At 37.7% G+C, this 18,405-nt stretch overlaps 3 protein-coding genes across 4 annotated transcripts in view; 1 reads left to right on the top strand and 2 right to left on the bottom strand.

The window, feature by feature from the left end:
* LOC145992074 (uncharacterized) overlaps nt 1-18,405 on the bottom strand; it is a 184,408-nt gene that overhangs the window by 85,166 nt on the left and 80,837 nt on the right. The gene's annotated exons all lie outside the window — the stretch shown is intronic.
* LOC145992075 (uncharacterized) overlaps nt 7,950-18,405 on the top strand; it is a 94,320-nt gene continuing 83,864 nt past the window's right edge. Inside the window, exon 1 of the mRNA XM_083128284.1 lies at nt 7,950-8,254. Within this exon, the coding sequence (XP_082984410.1) occupies nt 7,965-8,254 (290 nt within the window). The 5' untranslated portion in view covers nt 7,950-7,964. The remainder of the gene's footprint in view (nt 8,255-18,405) is intronic.
* On the bottom strand, nt 9,366-18,038 carry LOC145992839 (zinc finger BED domain-containing protein 4-like). Its single transcript, XM_083129235.1, has 3 exons — nt 17,905-18,038; nt 14,452-15,811; nt 9,366-9,434 (listed from the first exon to the last, which is right to left on the bottom strand). Exons 1-3 carry the CDS (start codon nt 18,036-18,038, stop codon nt 9,366-9,368), a joined length of 1,563 nt encoding a protein of 520 aa, XP_082985361.1.

Consider the following 18,405-nt stretch of genomic DNA (forward strand, 5'->3'; position numbering starts at 1 on the left):
TTGCAGAAGTTGTCTGGTGACAGGAAACGAGTCTCATGAGCAGAAAACGATCACCTTATCTTTACCACTTCCCTTCGCTCCTTCCATGTAGTAAACAAACAGCGTGTTATCACCCTGAATTTTTCACGATGCCAACACGAACCAGAAGAGTGGAGAAGACCATTCGTCGGAATCTCTACGGTGTAGATTTTAAAAATTACGAATTGTCCAGGACAGTGCATTTACAAAACCCATGTGGAAATCGCAATTGTGTGTGTAGCTAATGCCAACTGCCAATAGTAGCGCGTTTCTTATACACAGAGAAATCTAAATGCATGACATCTATATTATGCACGAAAAACGCATCGATTGATGCACTAAAGTGTGCTTAATGGCCTTTGTTAAGAGTCAGGTTTACAGTTTGTATAGATTGTGTTTTTATGCGATTTACACCTCGCACCTTAAACATACACTCCCATACATTTTAAAACCTTTGTCCCTAGGTTCAACAAATAGAGTGGACTCTTTTTAATTCGAACTCCAAGGGGCTACGAAAAAATCGAATTATCCAAAATTCGAATTAACCAGAATATAATTAAAAAAACACCAATGAGATAACACACTGTATTAAACATAAAACTGCATTAATACGCAAACAGTACACATTACCTTACAACTGCTATGTTTTATTCATATCTCCATCCAGGAACAGTACACTTATTGGAATATTCCCATCACGTGGTTGCTTTTCATTCCTCTTTCTACATCTCTAAGCACTTCAACTTCCTTATCTAATGTTAAGCTACTATACACACCACGTTTCGACATTGTGACTCCACTAAAACACACCGACAAATGACCCCTTCTGTCCGGCTATCCGCTCCCCTCTCAACTTGTTCCTGAGAGGGTGAAGGTCGCATTCCTACAAACAAATCTTCTGGGATTCCCGCTTCCCTCTCTTATCTGACGTCGACACATCTGTTAAACATAAAAACAACCTTTTCAAGAAGAAAAGGAATTTCTTATGTAGTAACCACTTTGGTCTTTCTTGGAAAGATTTATGTTTAATTATTGGAAACCTGACTTCGAATTATCCAAATTTAACCTTCAAAATTCGAATTAAGTAGTAAATTCAAACATTGTTTTAGGGGTTTCAAGGGGAATGTGCTTTTGTTCGATTTATCCAATAATTCGAATTATCCAAATTCGAATTAAAGAGAGCGCACTAGTATCTGAAGTTCTGTGGAAATATAGAAGTAACCTCAAATTACAACATAATGCCCATTTCCATTTTGATATATGGAGGTTTATTCATATTATTTACAGAAGAAGTTAAAACTTCCATTTCAATGTGCCCTGTCCCCCCCTTCCTAAAGACAGTTTATAGACCGTTGTAGCCACTGGCTTCACGAGTAAAAAAAATAACCCTTCAGTACCAAAAAAGGTGGCCGAAGGTATGTGTCCTTATGTATCCAGTTTTCCCACATGAAATAAACTATTGAAATAATGTGAAGACAGCAAGTGTGTATGTATTAGAAGAAAGAAAGTTAAAATCCCCGTCGTTTCACATAGTAAATGATAGCTCTCCCTGCTCTCCTTGGAGAATAACATACCTCTTACATCGCAGTAATGCCAAACATCTGAGACAGACTGCTTATAACAAAAAAATAAAAAAAAAAATATAAAACCTTATCTGAGACCGACTGCTTCGTTCCCGTTTTATTTATAGGCCCCTACTAATAAGCAGGGTGGCTACAAACAATCAGAAATGAAATTCCCTGACAATTCCAGGTTTTCCAGGACAAAATTTACATTTTTCCCTGACAATTACAAACTAAACTAAATCGATGTTTTTGCAAATGGAAATAATAAACTCATACACATCCAGGTATGGATTTGTTAAGTATCAATATTGTCTTCTATGAAATTGACTTAATTTCTCTATTCTCTCTGATTTGAATTCAAACAGCAAAATAGTGAATTTGGAAAATTATTACAATTCACAAGCTAGGGAAGGATTACGGAATTTTATCATACGCAGTAAGTTTAAAATAAAATACTTGATTATTTTTAAAGTTACGACTAAATGAGATAAGAGTGAAGAGTGAATGATTAAGAAATGTAATTTGTAATTTATCAGTCTCCTTATACATTCTCGGTATTATATGTTGATATTTCCACTGAGGTTTGAAACCCTCTGCTTGCAAGAACCATGAGTGCGGACTCATTTTTCAATGCATAAAGCTACTTCTCTCTTCTCTGTAAAGCAAACAACTTAACTCTTGCATATAAGTTAAACAATTGAATTGTACAAAAGAAAGTGTCATATTTCCTTACATTATCAATGGGATTTCTGCTTCAGTACAGTATATCCAAGTGTAGTACTGTGAAACTGACAACATGCAGTTAGTTATACCATTATTGCTGACGAAAAGGGTATTCAGAAGTGTGCTGCAATGAGCGTTTTTCACTCGGCCGGCATATAGTTCGCACGGACGACGCTAGATAGCGTTAGGAACTGACAGCTCTTCGATCACCATGACGTCACGAGCGAATTTCGCTCGAAGAGGCAAAACGATCAGTACACACTCGAAACCCAGTAGTTCACGTGTAACCGAAATTTTTCTGGCCCTTCAAACATGGATCGTGAAGTTAAAGACGCAGTGAAATTGAAACTGAAGTGAACATAGTCATCATTTTCATGTTAAAATGTAATTTAGTCCAACTTTACAACACATAGCAATATATGAAAATCAATAGATGATTATGGCCTGAAACTACCAGGATGGATTTTTACGCATGCATTTGTACGATTATTGCCCCATTAAAAGATATTTCATATTCTATATATTCGAGCGTGGGATATTCGTTCGAGTATTTTCTAGCGAAAGTGGTCCAATGCAGTACTCTAATATGTAGGTATTAGAAATTTAACGCAAGAATTTATGGAATTGCATTGTATAGGTACCTGATTTACCTAACGCCACATTAAAACAGGAACACACTGTTAATAAAAGCTTCTGAAAGTTCATATACAACGGCGTCCTGAAAAGAGCTCCAACGGTGCCTATACGCAGCATTAGTGGTCGGAGAGCGACACATACACATGAAGGCAGGAAGAAGTGGCATGTAGCTGTAATCTGGTACAGTTGCAATGCAGCCGCTTTAGGCCAATTCTAGGTTAAAGATTGCAGATCTCATACAGTCTCCCACCGACTGCGATGTAGCCTACGTGTAGTAATCAGATTTTTGCACGCTCAGAATTTGGCACAGAGCCACCAGCAATCGTGTGAGGTGTGCAGACGTCGTGAGTGAAAGTATGGTCAGACGATGGAGCAGACAATTCACGGAAGGCCAATCGAATGTGCACAACCTCATATACAGCTGAGTACACGCAGGCCCTTTGCATCACTTCAGGCGAGATATTTTGGGCCACTCCTGTACAGCCCTGGCCTTGCATGTACCGACTTTCATCTATTTGTTTAACTGAAGAGATTTCTGGCAGGACAAGGATTTGACAGCTACAATGCGGTAGAGATAGTTCCAGTCTTTGCTGTCAGACACATATATATAATATAATATAAAATATATATAAATATATATAATATAAAATTTAGTGCCATGCTATGACAAATGCCAGAAAAACGGTGGTGATTATGCCGAAAATTAGGTTAGGACTTACTGTTACTAATTACAACTAATTTATTTATACCTAATCGGTAGGGACCTTGATTTTTTGTTATTCTTTTTTTTTCAAATTGGTGAAATTTTTTATTATTTATTTTTTACAATTCGGTATTATTTTTCCCAAAATTCACAATTTCATATTAGCGCATTTTCTGGCAAATACTGAAATTATACCTTCATGGTGTTTTTAAACTACTGTTTCAAATTGTAAGTCACATGGCTTATGCCTCTTCGTGAGAGTTCGATATCTTGAAAGTCATTTTGGGAAAGTTATTTTCCATACCCCTGTTTTAATTTTAAGGTAAGGATTTTAGAAAATGGAATTTTCCCCGTATATACTGAAGGGTGCATAATGACCATAAGTGGCGACGCACCCAAAAAATTAAAATCAATCAATCTCACGTGACAGATACCGATATATTATGGCACCAAAAATTGGCATTATCTTTTCTTGACTTGTTAGTGTTACTTTCCCAAAATTCGCGTTTTTGTTTTAGAACATTTATCTGCCAAATATACCGAAACGTAATACTCCATTGTGCTTTTAAACTATTATTTTAAATTGTAGGTCACATGGTCTACATATTTTCGTGACAGTTTGATATGTTGGAACGAACAGATTTTTGAGGAAGTAAAAGTAAAGTGCTCCCCTGCACTTTACCATGATGGTGTATAGGGGTGTGGAGTGAGGGCCCCACACTTTCTTGATCACGGCTGAAGGTTGGGTGTGATGTGATCAGCACCACGCTCTGGTTACCTTTACCCCAAAGTTTCCTCCAGGTACCCGCTTCATACGACGCTGGGTGGGCACAGGAGCAGTTTGAACAGGTGGAAAAGATCCCGGTTCTCCCCCGCAGGGGATCGACCCCGGGTCTCTCGCATGGTCGTTAGACGCCCTAACGACTGAGCTCCATTATATGTCGCTCGACAAATGCCGATGGTGCGCACTTAGCTTGGTAAATCAAAACACATCTCGAACGACAAATACTGAAGATGCGGCTCCCGTGTGACGGTAGATACGCACTGGATCTCCTGTTAGAACCCTGCCACTTTGCTCTGTGATGCAAATAGTTTTGATAGAAGTTGAAGAAATCGTGGGAAATACATGATTTAATGTGGCTGTCGGAATTATTCCATGTATTACAAGCATTATAGTTTACTCTTGAATAAAATGTTGGAAAACTTGCACGTTCTATGTACACAAACATGGCCTAAAAAAGGACAAGAATGTTGGATTTCGTGGAATTTTTCGTTGTTTTAGGACTTTTTTTAAAAAAAAAATTACTAAAAACGCCAACAATTCGCATCTTATGCCAAATTCACATTATTTCGATATTTCGAACGGGCGAAAAATGCGTGCAGACATCACTGCACATTCCTAAACATAAATTCGCAGAAATTACGATTTTTCATGGTTTTGGCGTGTACGAAAAATCAATGTCCCTACTAATTGGAAAATACTTTCTGGCCACCCCTCGTATAAATCAGTAGATGGAAAGTGAAAATTTAGCAGGGCTGGCAGAGAAAAGTCAATTCTTGAAGAAAGTGATTTGCTTTTATGATTGAATGATTCGAGTAAATACGATATTAAAATATTTACGTATTTATTATTACTATTTTATTTCATAATATTGGACATTAACTTCACTCAGTGATAGATTAATGACCATCTTTCACGAGTTTAAACAGAAAGGACAGAGACTGGCGTTAATTTCATTGCAATACTAGTGTTGCAGTAAATTTAAGGTTGGGAGCATGCACTTGCCAATTTTTATAACGTTCACCAATACAGATTTATGTTTCACTTTTCGTTATAGTATTCAACATATATCCCGTTTTGTTGGATTCTTCTTGATATATATGAATAGTGCAACGTCATTGTAAACGTATGTTAACTTGTGCAAAACCAGTAATACGTCAGGATGATGAAAGAAAACCTTCGTAAGCACTGCTTCATTAACTAAGGTGAAGTGAGCTAGAAGAGTAATAAAATTCCAGCAGCATATTTGCAGTCTAAAGCTCTTCTTGTTAATGCATGCGCTTTTTGTTGTATGTTGTAGTTCGAAGACATTAATGAAAAATCAACTATAGGACGGCGCCACCCGCTCCCATCCCCTCCATCTGTTGACAGTTCTGTCCCCTTACTACTTCCATACGGACAAGAAAAAATGATAATTCAATGCATTTCCCACGTAATATTTAGAGGCTTAACACATTTTTCTGCGCCTCCGGAAATTTCTCTCTCTCTCTCTCTCCTCCTGCCATCACTGATTTTTGGCGCCGTGGTTGTGTTGTGCATAAAAAGGGCCTAAAAGTTGAGGCCGAAACTTAGCAACAAGATTTCCTGTTCCCGTACAGAGTTCCATAACGATATTTAAATAAATAAAAAAAAAATAAAAAAAGTCAATCAAGACAAAATTCCCTGACATTTCCCTACCTCAAATTCCCTGACTTCTCCCGGTTTTCCAGGTCTGTCGCTACCCTGATAAGCCAACCCAACCCGTTACTGGAATCTTCCGCCGGTCGGCTACCCTGCTACACACTTGCCTACCCCAACGGCCAAGAATTCAAACGTACAGGAATATATAGACATACACTGACATCACCAAAACGCATTAAACTAAAAACAGGGCAGTCTAAGTTAATTAATAAACATTAAAATTAATAAACAAAGTGCATCATATGATGCAAGCAGTGATGAATCCAGCCATTTTCCTCCTGCTGGATATTAAACTTCAAGGGGGGGAGTAATAGACCACTAATACTAATACAACAATAGTAATATATTTAAATTGCCTCTTTCTTCTGGCATGTAATTAAATTAAATTAAGTGTAATTAGATATAATTAACTTTCGTTTCAAGAATTGGAAAAAAAAATCAGAAAAATAATATTATTGCATGCAATAATTTACATTTACAACAAACTAAGGCGTCTAGGATTTCTACGGCATATCTGTGGATGGCATCATCAATGAAACTTTCTGTGGGTTCCTCGTCACCTTCAACTGACAACATCCTACAAGGTTATCTTTTTAGTCTAGCAGTTATCAAAACAAAGGATACTTTAAATTCGTTCATTATGTTGTTCATTACTACGAAAAAATCAAGCAAAAGCACGTTCTACGCCAAAGTAGACATCGTTGACCCATTTATTAGCTATTGTTCGAATGCCCTGCCTGTTTACTGACATTTTCGAAAAGGTGGGGGAGTTCATCACTGAATGCAAGTGTTCTTTCTATATCGACCTGTACTTTAACGCTCAATTGATGCATTTTTATGCATCTTCCTGCACCTTTCTCGACTATCTAATTAAAAATTTTGTTTCAGCTGAAGCATTTACTTTTCTACGTGCATGAAGCAACGGGTCACCTGCTACTGCAAGCATCATAAAGGAAGTCAAACGGTAAAACAAGTAAATCTTACAAGCTCACAGAGGGATGAGAAGAAAGAGGTAGAAAGAACGAGGCAGAAATTGATAGAGAGGAACGAAAAAAGGGGGAGAGACAGCTAAGTCAGAAAGAAACTTGATAGAGAAAGAGTAATAAAGATGACAACGAAAGATGGTGAAATTAAAGAAGGAAAAAAGACAGAATGTAAAATAGAAAGAATGAAAGGGAAACAGAGACAAAGATAGAGATAAAGAAACACAGGAAGAAAACTAAATATGGAAAAAGAAAGAAAGATTGAAAAACGGAGGAAGAAAGCTACTCTGGTGACGTCACCGGACAGAGTTTCAATCTGTTTATCCAGGACACCGATACCTCTACCCTATGCATATAACTCGTTGTCACAGTGTTTCTGCGGTAAACAAATGATGACTGGTTTAGATAAGAAAGATTTATACCCTGTCCCAAGTATATCTGGAGCAAGGCCACGCAAAGCGGCATAGAAGGAAGGAAAATCGAGTGGGTATAGCGAAGCAGTACACGCTGCTAGAAAGGCTGGTAGCTGCAGTCGCTCCTCCCCACTCCATGCAATCCCGTTCCTCTCACGTGTTCATTGGTGGAACAGTCTCGCGTCACTACTTCCGCAGACTTGTTTTCGTTCGCCTGCTCCAGAGATTCCTGGGGCAGTGTAGCAGACCCCTCGTCCCGTCACGAAATAAGAATCGTACGTCACTCCACTGCGTATTTAGTGTATTGTGGTTTACCTTCTGTTGTGTGCGTGTGCTTAAATTTTCAGCGGAAGATTACTCATGATAAACTAACCACAAACCTTCCCCCATTTAACAGGAAAGAAGCGTAGGTCAAAGATTTCGCGAAGCCTTTTCAAATCTCGCTTCTTCATTCTCGTCAAAATGGCCACCGCAAACATTGTGTTTATTGTTCTTTGGCTGTTGGTTGATCAGACCATATTAGTTCGTCTCACTGTTGAAGAGCCAATGTATAAAACAAACGGAACACCGCGTGTTATTGTAGCAGATAAAATCAAGCCTTTGCTCACAGATGGAGTTAAGAGTACCAGTCCACCAGATGACGTCATTACCAACGGTCCTAATCGTCCAACGAATGTATATGACTTGAACGCAATTGATTCGTGCCCACCAGGGTACAGGAAGGATCCCATAGGAACATGCAGGAAGATTTGGTGAGTTGTAAACTAAATTACCATACAATAGTATATATAAGAGGTATTTCTGTGCTCGAATCCCCGAAGGTATTCTGATTCTAAAAAATATTATCGCTACAGGGTGGATTCATCTAATATATAAAAGTGTGTGTGCTAGGGGGGGGGGTTGTTCCAGCATAACTCTAGAACGCCTGGAGCGATTTCAACCAAACTTGGTACGCGTATGACTTGCAATATTGAAATAAATACTGTAGGGGTAAGACATCCATGGCACCCCTGGGGGTGGGGTGAGGAGGGGGTGACATGTAAATACAATCGAAAACGACCGATATTAGTGTGGAATCCATAGTTTTCGGGGTCGTTAAGATGAATAGTGACACTCCCAATGCCGTTCAATTCCAAGTTCATTTTGCACTATAGTTAGAATTCAATATTTCCCTGTCTAATAGAAGATTGGGATAAATAAATACCCGGGCAACGCCGGGCAATCAGCTAGTTAATAATAAATATGACAAAATATGTCATTGAAATGCTACGTAGCTCTTGTCTAGTGTTACGGGGGGCGGCCTACATGCTCGCAAGGGAAGTGGGGAGCGGGGAATATGCCAGACAACAGCGGTGGCGCAGAGAGTTACCAAGTCGCGGGAGAAGGTGCTGCGCGGACCTCGTTCTACACGCTGCTTGCTGTGTTTCTCATCACGTGGCATTAATCGCTTCCCCGATCCCCACTTCCCTTGCAAGCATGTAGGCCGCCCGCCATAACATTAGACAAGAGCTACAGTATTTGAATTTAAAATTTAGGGTGCGTCAGCACTAAGGCTGTTTTGCACCCGTCTCATTATACGGGGTCCAGCCCCTTATCGTTACACATAACAACTCTAACGTTGCATACCTAAAATCATAAAATATTAAAATCTTGTGACTTTCTTTAAAAGCTGAGGCTGTAAAGGAGCACTCAGCAAAAATAAGGACAAAACACAGGACAACACAAACAAAATTATACTGGCCATGGGGCCAGTCGCCAGAGCCTCGTTAGTCTGCAGTCCAGGGTGTACTACGTGGAAGTGAGGTTGACTATTGGGTGTACTATAGAAGGAGCACCCCTTACACCCCAAGAGCTACAGTAAAGCTATTTCCTGTGCATTGCAAGTGCCATGGAGCCACACCGAGCATCTACACATTCTCGATCTCTGGCATTCTGGGAGATTCAATTTTACCGATGAAGGGAAAAATTTGGATGGAAAAAGTGAAATTTTGCACTTCTAAAAGGGAAATTGCACTTCCTTAATATGGCAACGACGAATTTACCTCGAAAGAGCATAATTTAACTAGGTACGTTGATTCTACATTTCTTCTTGATTGAGTTGGTTTATTTTACGTCGTTTTTCTGCCACTTTTGGCTGATCGCGAAGATGAGGATAGTAATGATATGATAAAATTAATGAAGGGACACTCACAAAGAACACCCATGTTAAGGGCAGGATTCGAATCCGAGACACCTGGTATTGTACGCGATGTACTAACCACTCCACCACATTATTGATAGGCGTGAAAACGTACAGGTGGTTACGCAGTTTGTTTAATAGAAAGCTACAGCTGATGCGTATAAGTCGGAGATACTAATATATAGGGTGCGCCAGTCAAAACCAGGGAGTCGTAACGTACCCAATTTGCGTTACACGGTACGTTCCATTTTGTAGGAGGAAGAGTATGGTTCAGCTGCTGGTACCCATGGAACGTAACGAAATGCAATATGTTACAGACTGACGTTACAGAGAACGTAACAAAATGTATTATGGTAGATATTAACGTTATAAAGGAACGGAACGAAATGAGCACATTGGAACATAACGTAATATGCAATATGGTATATACTACCGTTACAAGGATACAAGGAACGTAGTAACGAAATGCATTGTGGTATATACTAGCGTTACAAAAAAACGTAACGAAATGCAACATGGTAGTAAATAACGGTACATAGGAACGTAATGAATGCAATCCTCCGTAACGGAACGAAGTGAAAGGCAATATGGTTAATTAACGTTACATAGGAATGTAACAAAATGTAAACCACTGTAGCGGAACGGAACAAAATGCAGTTGGGTACATACCATCTGCATAAGGAACGTAAATAAATTCAGTATGGTAGATGTTAACGTTACAAGGAAAGAACAATTCACAAATGTTTGCTAGTAACGTTATAGGTGCGTGACAAATATAATCTATTAAACATCAAGGAAGAAAAAGGAATAGCCCAAATCTCTTGCCATTCATTGGAACATTGCGAAAAATAACTCAGTATATTGTGTGGGATTAATGTTTCGTTAAAAATATGGTTGTTTGTAAATTAATGAATTTCCACCAGGGTTGTTAAAGGATCAGGAATTTTAAATCAATTCAATTCAGGTTCAGCAGGGAATATTAGCAAGCATAAATGGATCTGGACCGTAAAGAGCCTTTTTATGTTTAAGGTATTTAAATAAGTTCCAGGAACCTTTTTTCTGGATCAATTGAAATACGGCACAGGGTCCTTCGTTCCGGATCAATTTAAAGACGGTCTAAGTTCCATATTTGAAATGAAACAATACGCAACTTGGACCGAATTTACACTGTGATAGAACAGGTTCCGGTATTGTTGCGGAACCCAATAGAACCCATTAGTTGATGGGTTCGTGGACGTTTAAAAACCCTGATTTGAAAATTACATTTTTGGCTCGAAATTGAATAAACCTTCCATGTAGTGTAGAAATGAGTAGCCATAGGCGTGCGCACGAAGTCCAAAGGGGGGGTTAATGCCCCGCCCTAATCATGGACGTCTGCAGATATTTTCGACGGAGGGAGAAGCGAGGTATTTTTCCATGGGGCATATTACCCCGATAATAGTGTTGCCCCCTCAAGAAACACCACTTGAATTCGAAATTATCGCATTCCTGCATACCCATTATAATAATTAATGTAAATTACTATGACTGGAATCAAATTATACGTGTGAAATATATACTTTTAGCTGACATTCGTTTTCTAAAGGAGAGAGGTGGCCATCCGCACCCCCCTTTCAGATTTCCATGCCCCTATATTATTATACTTTAATCCAGAAATTTAGGGGAGAGGAATTTTATCGCCGGTTATTAAACTATATTATGCTCTTGAAGAAAATGAAGTATTTTTAAGCCAATGAAAGTTCACAAAACAACTACGGCTAAAGAAGGTGCAGTGGCGCAACCACAGGGGGGGGGGGGAGATTGGGCCTCAACCTTGGACGGAAATCAATTCTAAGGGGTAAGGTTGCAAACATTGAACTATGGAAAGAAAGGTTGCAGAATCTAAGAGTTGCAGGACAAAACGATACTAAAGACGGATTTAGTTTTCACGTCTTTCGTGCATTATTTCTTCCAGACGGTCAAGAGCATCTGCAAGGAGGCACAGAAGGGCAATTGCCCCCTTTCGATTTATATCTTTATACAAATGTAAATAAAGTTATATAAAATTGTCTAGCTCGTTTCGCTCGCAATATCTGCTTTTCTTACAGTCTTGTCAATTTCAAACCCTTAGCTATAGTGGAACCATGAGCAAAACAACCTGCGCAGACCCACGACTCCTGTACACCATACTCCCGCTTGTAGGGGAGGGGGAGAGTGGACCATGCTTCCTTATGGCCCGAGGTGGAGGGAAGAAGGGAAAGCTGCGCGGGGACTTTTCGTCCCAAGGTTTTTTTCCTTGTGGTCGATGTATAGGGGACGGCGGCAGTCAGCCCTGGACGCCGAACGATGTAAATAGAAAAAAAAATGTAAAAGAGAATGTCATGGGCCTCCATGATTTTTTTGCGCCATATTAAATCAATATTGTTTTCAGTTTGCAAAAATTTGGATCTAAAAGTTTTCTTGATCGCTTCGCTAGCAATTTATTTTCTGTAATGCATTGTAAATTACCAGAGGGAGAAGTAACAAGAAGTAAGTACGTCAGACTATTACAAACAGTTGAGTCTTAAATGTATGAACAATTGTTTGGGGGAGAAGAAGCGCACACATTTCAGAGGCATATTTTTTGTTGTTTGTTGTGGGGGCGAATGAATTCATTATGTAATGTATTAATATAGGCTATATAAATTGTGTACGTATAATAATAGTGCCATTATTACTACTATTATTAATAGTTTATCCAAGTACTCCCCCCGCAGACAAGAATTTGTGGTTACTCCTCTGAGGGGGTGCATCATTTTCTATGTAATTGAAAACTATCGCGCTTCGTTCTCTGGCAAATTTCTTAAAAATAAAAGTAAGGACATTTTGAACAGGACACTTAATAACATAATGGCGATGTCTTCCATTCCTAACTCCCAGGTGTGGGCAGACGTTGTAACATGCACTTTTAGTGACCATTGATTTCTACCATAAATTGCTACTACTAGATAGTGAACATAGAAGTGCATGTTTGGACACACGCCAGAGATTGTGCTTATGGCAATGGTCATCGTTAGTGCTCGAAAGTTGATGTGTGTGTGTGTTCAGTAGACTTTCAGCTATGCAATTGCGGGCGCGCACTTATGTGTGTGTAACAAATTTACTTTGTTTTTATATAGTCTTGTGCAACGTACGCATACTGTACTTTAGCGAGGACAAGAATTTACATGACCCCAACTCAGCCATGCAAAAATTAAACTTTGATAGTTATTGGAGCCCATTTTAATATTACAATTGTGGGTTCAGTATTTTTGAGGTTTCGATAAGACATGTGGAACGACTGATTCTAACAAAATGAGTCAAGTTCAAAAGATATGTGGATGCTATTTGTCATCTCCATTTACATTCCATGCTGTTACACGGGATGATTTGGTAGTAGAGTGATTGACTATTCGGTTTCCATTCTTCAAAAACTCATTGTCCAGAACATTAGAAAGTAACATGCTGATTTGGATACACACACAGGCAGACACGTGCGTCCATCAAGGTAATTAATGTACATTAATTTGCATTTGCGTGCGTCTTTTGATAATTTATCAGATGCCATGCAATAATTACTTAGACAAGATAATGACAATGATGTTGCCATTTTTTGATATTTTATTAAGAGAATTTTATAACGAGAACTAAACTTAACCTTAGGAAGTAGCGTGTTTGAAAAACAAGAATTGATTTTAGGTTACATATTAGGAGGCTAACAGTAACGTCTGTTATTGAGTGGTGTTCCTGAGTAATTTGCTCTAAATGTTACATTTTGAGGTACATTCTAAAATGGCTGTCAAATTTATCATAAAAAATCTAAAAATTTACACTAATCTCTCACAAAGAAATAGATATCATGGGAATTAATACAATAAAAAAAAATTAGGATTTGTTCACCAACCAAGGAATAACAATATTTGCCATATATTCAACTCCCTACAACATCGAAGCTCAATTTTTTTTAAAAAAATGTAAATATACATATATTTAAAGTATGCATTCGTACTGTATAAGCATAAGAATAGAACGGAGGTTCTGAAAAGTATATATTGAAACAGTTTTTAAAATTTTGTTGAATATCTTTATTATTCTCTTAATCATTCCAAGGTAAATTCTAAAACAAGGAAAAAAAGACCTTATTACTTAAAAAACTAGAGAAATTTTGTATCTTTCAAAACAAAGCAAATACACTGTCATTTCCTTCAGGTGTCAATTTAAAACTAAACAGAATTCCACAAATTTGACATGAATAAAAATATATTTCATACTCTTGTATAACATCAGTATATCTGTGCAATTTTGTGAACAGGTAAGACAGCTACTCAAAACTAAATGTATTAATTACTAGGAAACATTAAACAAGTACGAGCAAAATTGTTCTTTTAATTAAATTACTTCTTATGGAACCTCTGAAAAGATTTTCTTTGGTTACAGCTACTTATGTATAATGAACTATAAGATCACAAAAAAAATCAAGTAATTATATACATTATTAATCTAGACAGTAATATTCCCCACATTTTCAACATGTTGTACAAGATCTTTCTGTGGTGTATCATTGGATTCCACAAAGTTTGCTACAATGTTTGTAGTCAATTCTGTGCTGCTATTTCTGAGATTGCTTTTTAATGAAGATTTAGTTAGATTTTTTTTCATGAAAATATAATTATTTCTAATAACAAGTATGTCATCAATAATTTCGGTTGCCATATTACACCTGAGTGGGTTTAGTATGAATTTCAGAGATGAAAAGAGTCTCTCGACACTAACTTGTGTTGCAGGAGTAGAGAGAACAATACAAGCCAAAATGTACAATTCGGGACAACTTGATTTTCTAATTTTCCAGAAATTTAGAACATTTTCAGTCCTTTTCAGTCTTCGAGTTGAAACAAAGTAAGTGTCCAATAATGACGCAATATTAAACTTTGGTGCAGATATGGTATTCCGCCGCAATAAATCTTGTTTCTTTAAGTAGTTTGTGACATGGTCACTGTCATCATCTTCAGTGCTGGAATCTTCTTGTTTCTTTACCTCTCCACACACTGATAAGGATTTCATGTGTTCAAGTCTTAACCACAACTTCTGGAGATACACCTTCGCCACATGGATGTTTTCTTCACTTAAAACAGAAAAGTACCTGGGATCCATGTAAATAGAAGCAAGAAATCCTGGATACTCAAATAATGATGGAAGTCTCTCTTCGTTATTGACATATAATGCTTGTTTTTCTCGTTTGTCCATGCCCTCTACTATGTGGCGTGCAAGGTCTGTGTTGATTGTTGATGTTTTAAGGCGACACTCCAGCCATATCCCGTAGAAGTCGCCAAGTAGAAGCTGTTCTTCTTGCAGCCTCTTTGTGGCTACTTTGGCTGGTTCCAGTGACGTCAAAATAGCCTCAATGTATATCCAGTCTTCTTGCTTTATTTTAACTTGCTCTTGATAGTAATCCCCTATGAACTTTTTAAGTGTAAAAAGTGACTGGAGCATATCATTTGTGCTGTTCCATCTTGTCGGGACATCAAGGGATGGTACCGGCAGTGATTCTGCATTCAATTGACGCCGTGCTGTAGGCGATCGTAAGACACGGCATGCTGCTTGACATGTCACAATAATATCCTTAACTTCAGGAATGGAATTGAGAGCATCATTCACGACTAAATGAAGAGTATGCGACGCGCAACGAACGGATTGGAGACGATAATCTTTACTCGTCAATTCCATTTCAATATCTTCATCTTCGTAAGTGTCTTGAGAAATATTAGACATCTTTGTTTCTTGATCTTCCCCAATAAGTTTCCCGGCTTTAATCATGTTTGCTCCAGTGTCTGTAGTTAAACTATATATATTCTCCACGGGCACATTATACTTATCCAGAATGTTCAACAATTCGTAACGCAAATTGCTACCTGTTTGAGACACAAATAACTCTTGAACTGACAAAGTACGCAATTGGAGAGCCCCATTTACAACAAACTGGACGTTGACACCAAAGAATGATCGTCCATTTTTCGAAGTAGAATCAACTTTTAGATGTATCAATTTTCCCTCCATTTCGCCGCGTATTGTTTCTCTGATCTGCTGGGCCTGACTGAATAGCATGTTCCGTACACCTTCCTTGTTCACGATAAACCTGCAGAGAATAAAATTTGCTTTAATCCTTAATTGATAAGTTGTTTCTTGATTTTTGAAATTTTCAAGACATTTGTTTCAAACCCAAAATAGAATTAAAATTCTTAAAAATATTTTTCAAATAGTATGAATTAATTATATTATCAAGCTTTCATCAACTAGGCAAATGCTACAAATATGAGAAAGCAGAACACTTTTTTGGTGAAAGTGAAAAAGATTGTTATTTAAAACCATAATAGGTTAACCTCTATCAGTGTGTCTAGAAACTAACGCAGCTTGCATGCAATAAACAGTGTTATTTGATGCAATCAACGCTCTTTAGTAAAGTTTGAACTAATGAGGAAGTTATAACACCACCCTCCCTGGTCACAGCACTGGGCTTTGGCAATAGGTCTTTTTGCTTCATTCAGATATACCTAAGGCTGTGAAAAGGATATATGTGACACCTATATTTTTTTTATTTTCTAAAATATATTAACAATAGTATATAGGGGATATCTAAATAAGTTGTACTGCATGCTCAGTTCCATCCAGCACTGGAAAGCTACAGAATGTTAGCATAACCTGTCTCTAGGCATATGGAGTACAGTGAGTTTGTTTTGTCTCTGCGCAGAGTTAGCACGTGATATGGGACAGATGCCGGCATTTTCGTCCCGTAACGTCTAGCATGCAGACAATTATACAGTATTTATATTACATATTCCGACCTAACCTGTGTTATAAGAGTTTAAAACGAACGCACTGTATATGTAACAACTTTGTAAAATTGAGGAAAATTTGACATAATATTTGAAAACTTTATATTAATTAGTTTTGTTTGAGTGTACAAAAGTGTGTTAAATATCATTTGATGAAAAAATGTGTCTCATACATATCAGTCTTCAGAAAATTACTTTTCCAGACAGTTATACTTAGTTTACTTATTCAAAGAGTAACTGTTGCAGTTGAAATTACTCATGATTATGTCAGTGAGTAACTAGTTTTACAGTTATTTGAAAAACTAACTTAACGTAATTGCATTCCTTCTAAACATTGTAAGGATATACAGAACTCTCTACCTTCATTACATGAGGCTGGATCAATAAAATCAATGTATTTGAAGTAACCTGAAATGAATTTCTAAGGAATTCTAACTAAAGAAGGTAGCTGTAACCGTAGCAGAGTTTCATTTTTGCAATAGATGTAACTTTATGACGTTACTTTTACTATTCTTTAAGACAAATTTTTAACTTTAAAATTTGTAGCGTTGGGGGAAAAAGTTAAATTTGGCAACACTGTTTCAACTATGGGCTCCCGCGTAGCCAAATTATTAGTGATTTAACATTTGGCGCTAGCGGTCCAGGGTTAAATTCCTGGTGGGAGCCCTCCAAAATTTCAGTCCTGCCCAGCTACGCGAGGACAGTAGTTGAGCTAGTTAAGGAGTGGGTTCTGTCTTGAAAGCCAGAAATAGCTGCGATGGACTATGCGCGGACCAAGCGTCATCCTTTGAAAAATCAGCTTAGAGTTGTTGGCATTTGAATAATTAGTCTTGTTTGTATACGTCAAATTGATTTAAGGGCCTTTCTCTTAGAGGGGTAGTTTAGCTTCCAACTATTTCTTTTCTGGACGCTTTTGTTTCCTTTTTTTTTCGGAATCTCCTACTAAGGCAAGAAAGCTGGGCTTCGTTCCATTTTGAATTTAGGACATCCACGCTTTGTTGCAATTCGTCATTTCTAGTTGCTCATTAAAACTTCAGTGTTTGGTTTAATCTTGATTGTTGTCATAATATTATAATGCGATGACATACCACAGACATAAAATCCAAAATAAAATTTCTTAAATATTTATTTTCTTGTAATTAATGATCATTGGGTGTGTTCAATTTTTCGCAATAAAATATCCAACAGAAAGTAACTGCAAAAGTAAGTTATTCTTTAAATTGAGTAGCTGCACCGAACCTACTTTTTGAACCAAGCAACTGACTCGAGTAACTTTCCGAACACTGATTAAGACTGTCCGTTACTAACAATGAAAATAATTTCATTCGTATACAATGTGAACATACTAAGGAATACATGTAAAGGACAATCTGACGACATTGATGAAAATACGCACCTGTCAGAAGCTGGCATCGCTTCCAAAAGAGGATTCACTATATCTTGAAATGCTTGGTCATTCATCAGTGAAAAAGGACGTCCGTGCTCCGAGATGAGTCGGATGCAAGACTGCCTGAGGATGTCTGCGGTCATCTTTACATTTAGGAGAATATTGGCTTTCGGATTACTAGAGATAGCATTTCTCATTTTCTTCTTCTGCAGAAATGACAGCTTATCTTGATGCCTCCGCTTGATATGTTTCTCTAGGTTACCACTATGATCTCCCTATAAAGAAAATAGTTTTATTCATACTGAAAGAATTAATATCAAAGTAAAATCTATGTGCGAGTTTGTGTATTCGTACAATATACCCATATACGTAAATATATGGAGACCACTAACTGTCATTATATAACAATATGCTTAATGTATGGAGATTAGTCACAAATTGGAATCCCAGCACTTTTTACGCCTGATTAAAATACTATAGAATACCCTACACATAGTGGACCTTCCCCAA

Source organism: Lepisma saccharinum, chromosome 9 (genome assembly GCF_977018435.1).
Source record: "Lepisma saccharinum chromosome 9, izLepSacc3.1, whole genome shotgun sequence".
Taxonomy (NCBI): Eukaryota; Metazoa; Arthropoda; class Insecta; order Zygentoma; family Lepismatidae; genus Lepisma; species Lepisma saccharinum.

Bases quoted from the DNA above. Each gene is read 5' to 3' on its own strand.
- LOC145992839 (XM_083129235.1), bottom strand. From the start codon at position 18,038: ATGACCGCAGACATCCTCAGGCAGTCTTGCATCCGACTCATCTCGGAG. The intron at 15,812-17,904 runs GTGCGTATTTTC...TATTCTCTGCAG, and splicing joins GCGATGCCAGCTTCTGACAG to GTTTATCGTGAACAAGGAAG. The intron at 9,435-14,451 runs GTTAGTGTCGAG...TGAATCTCCCAG, and splicing joins TCTCTACTCCTGCAACACAA to AATGCCAGAGATCGAGAATG.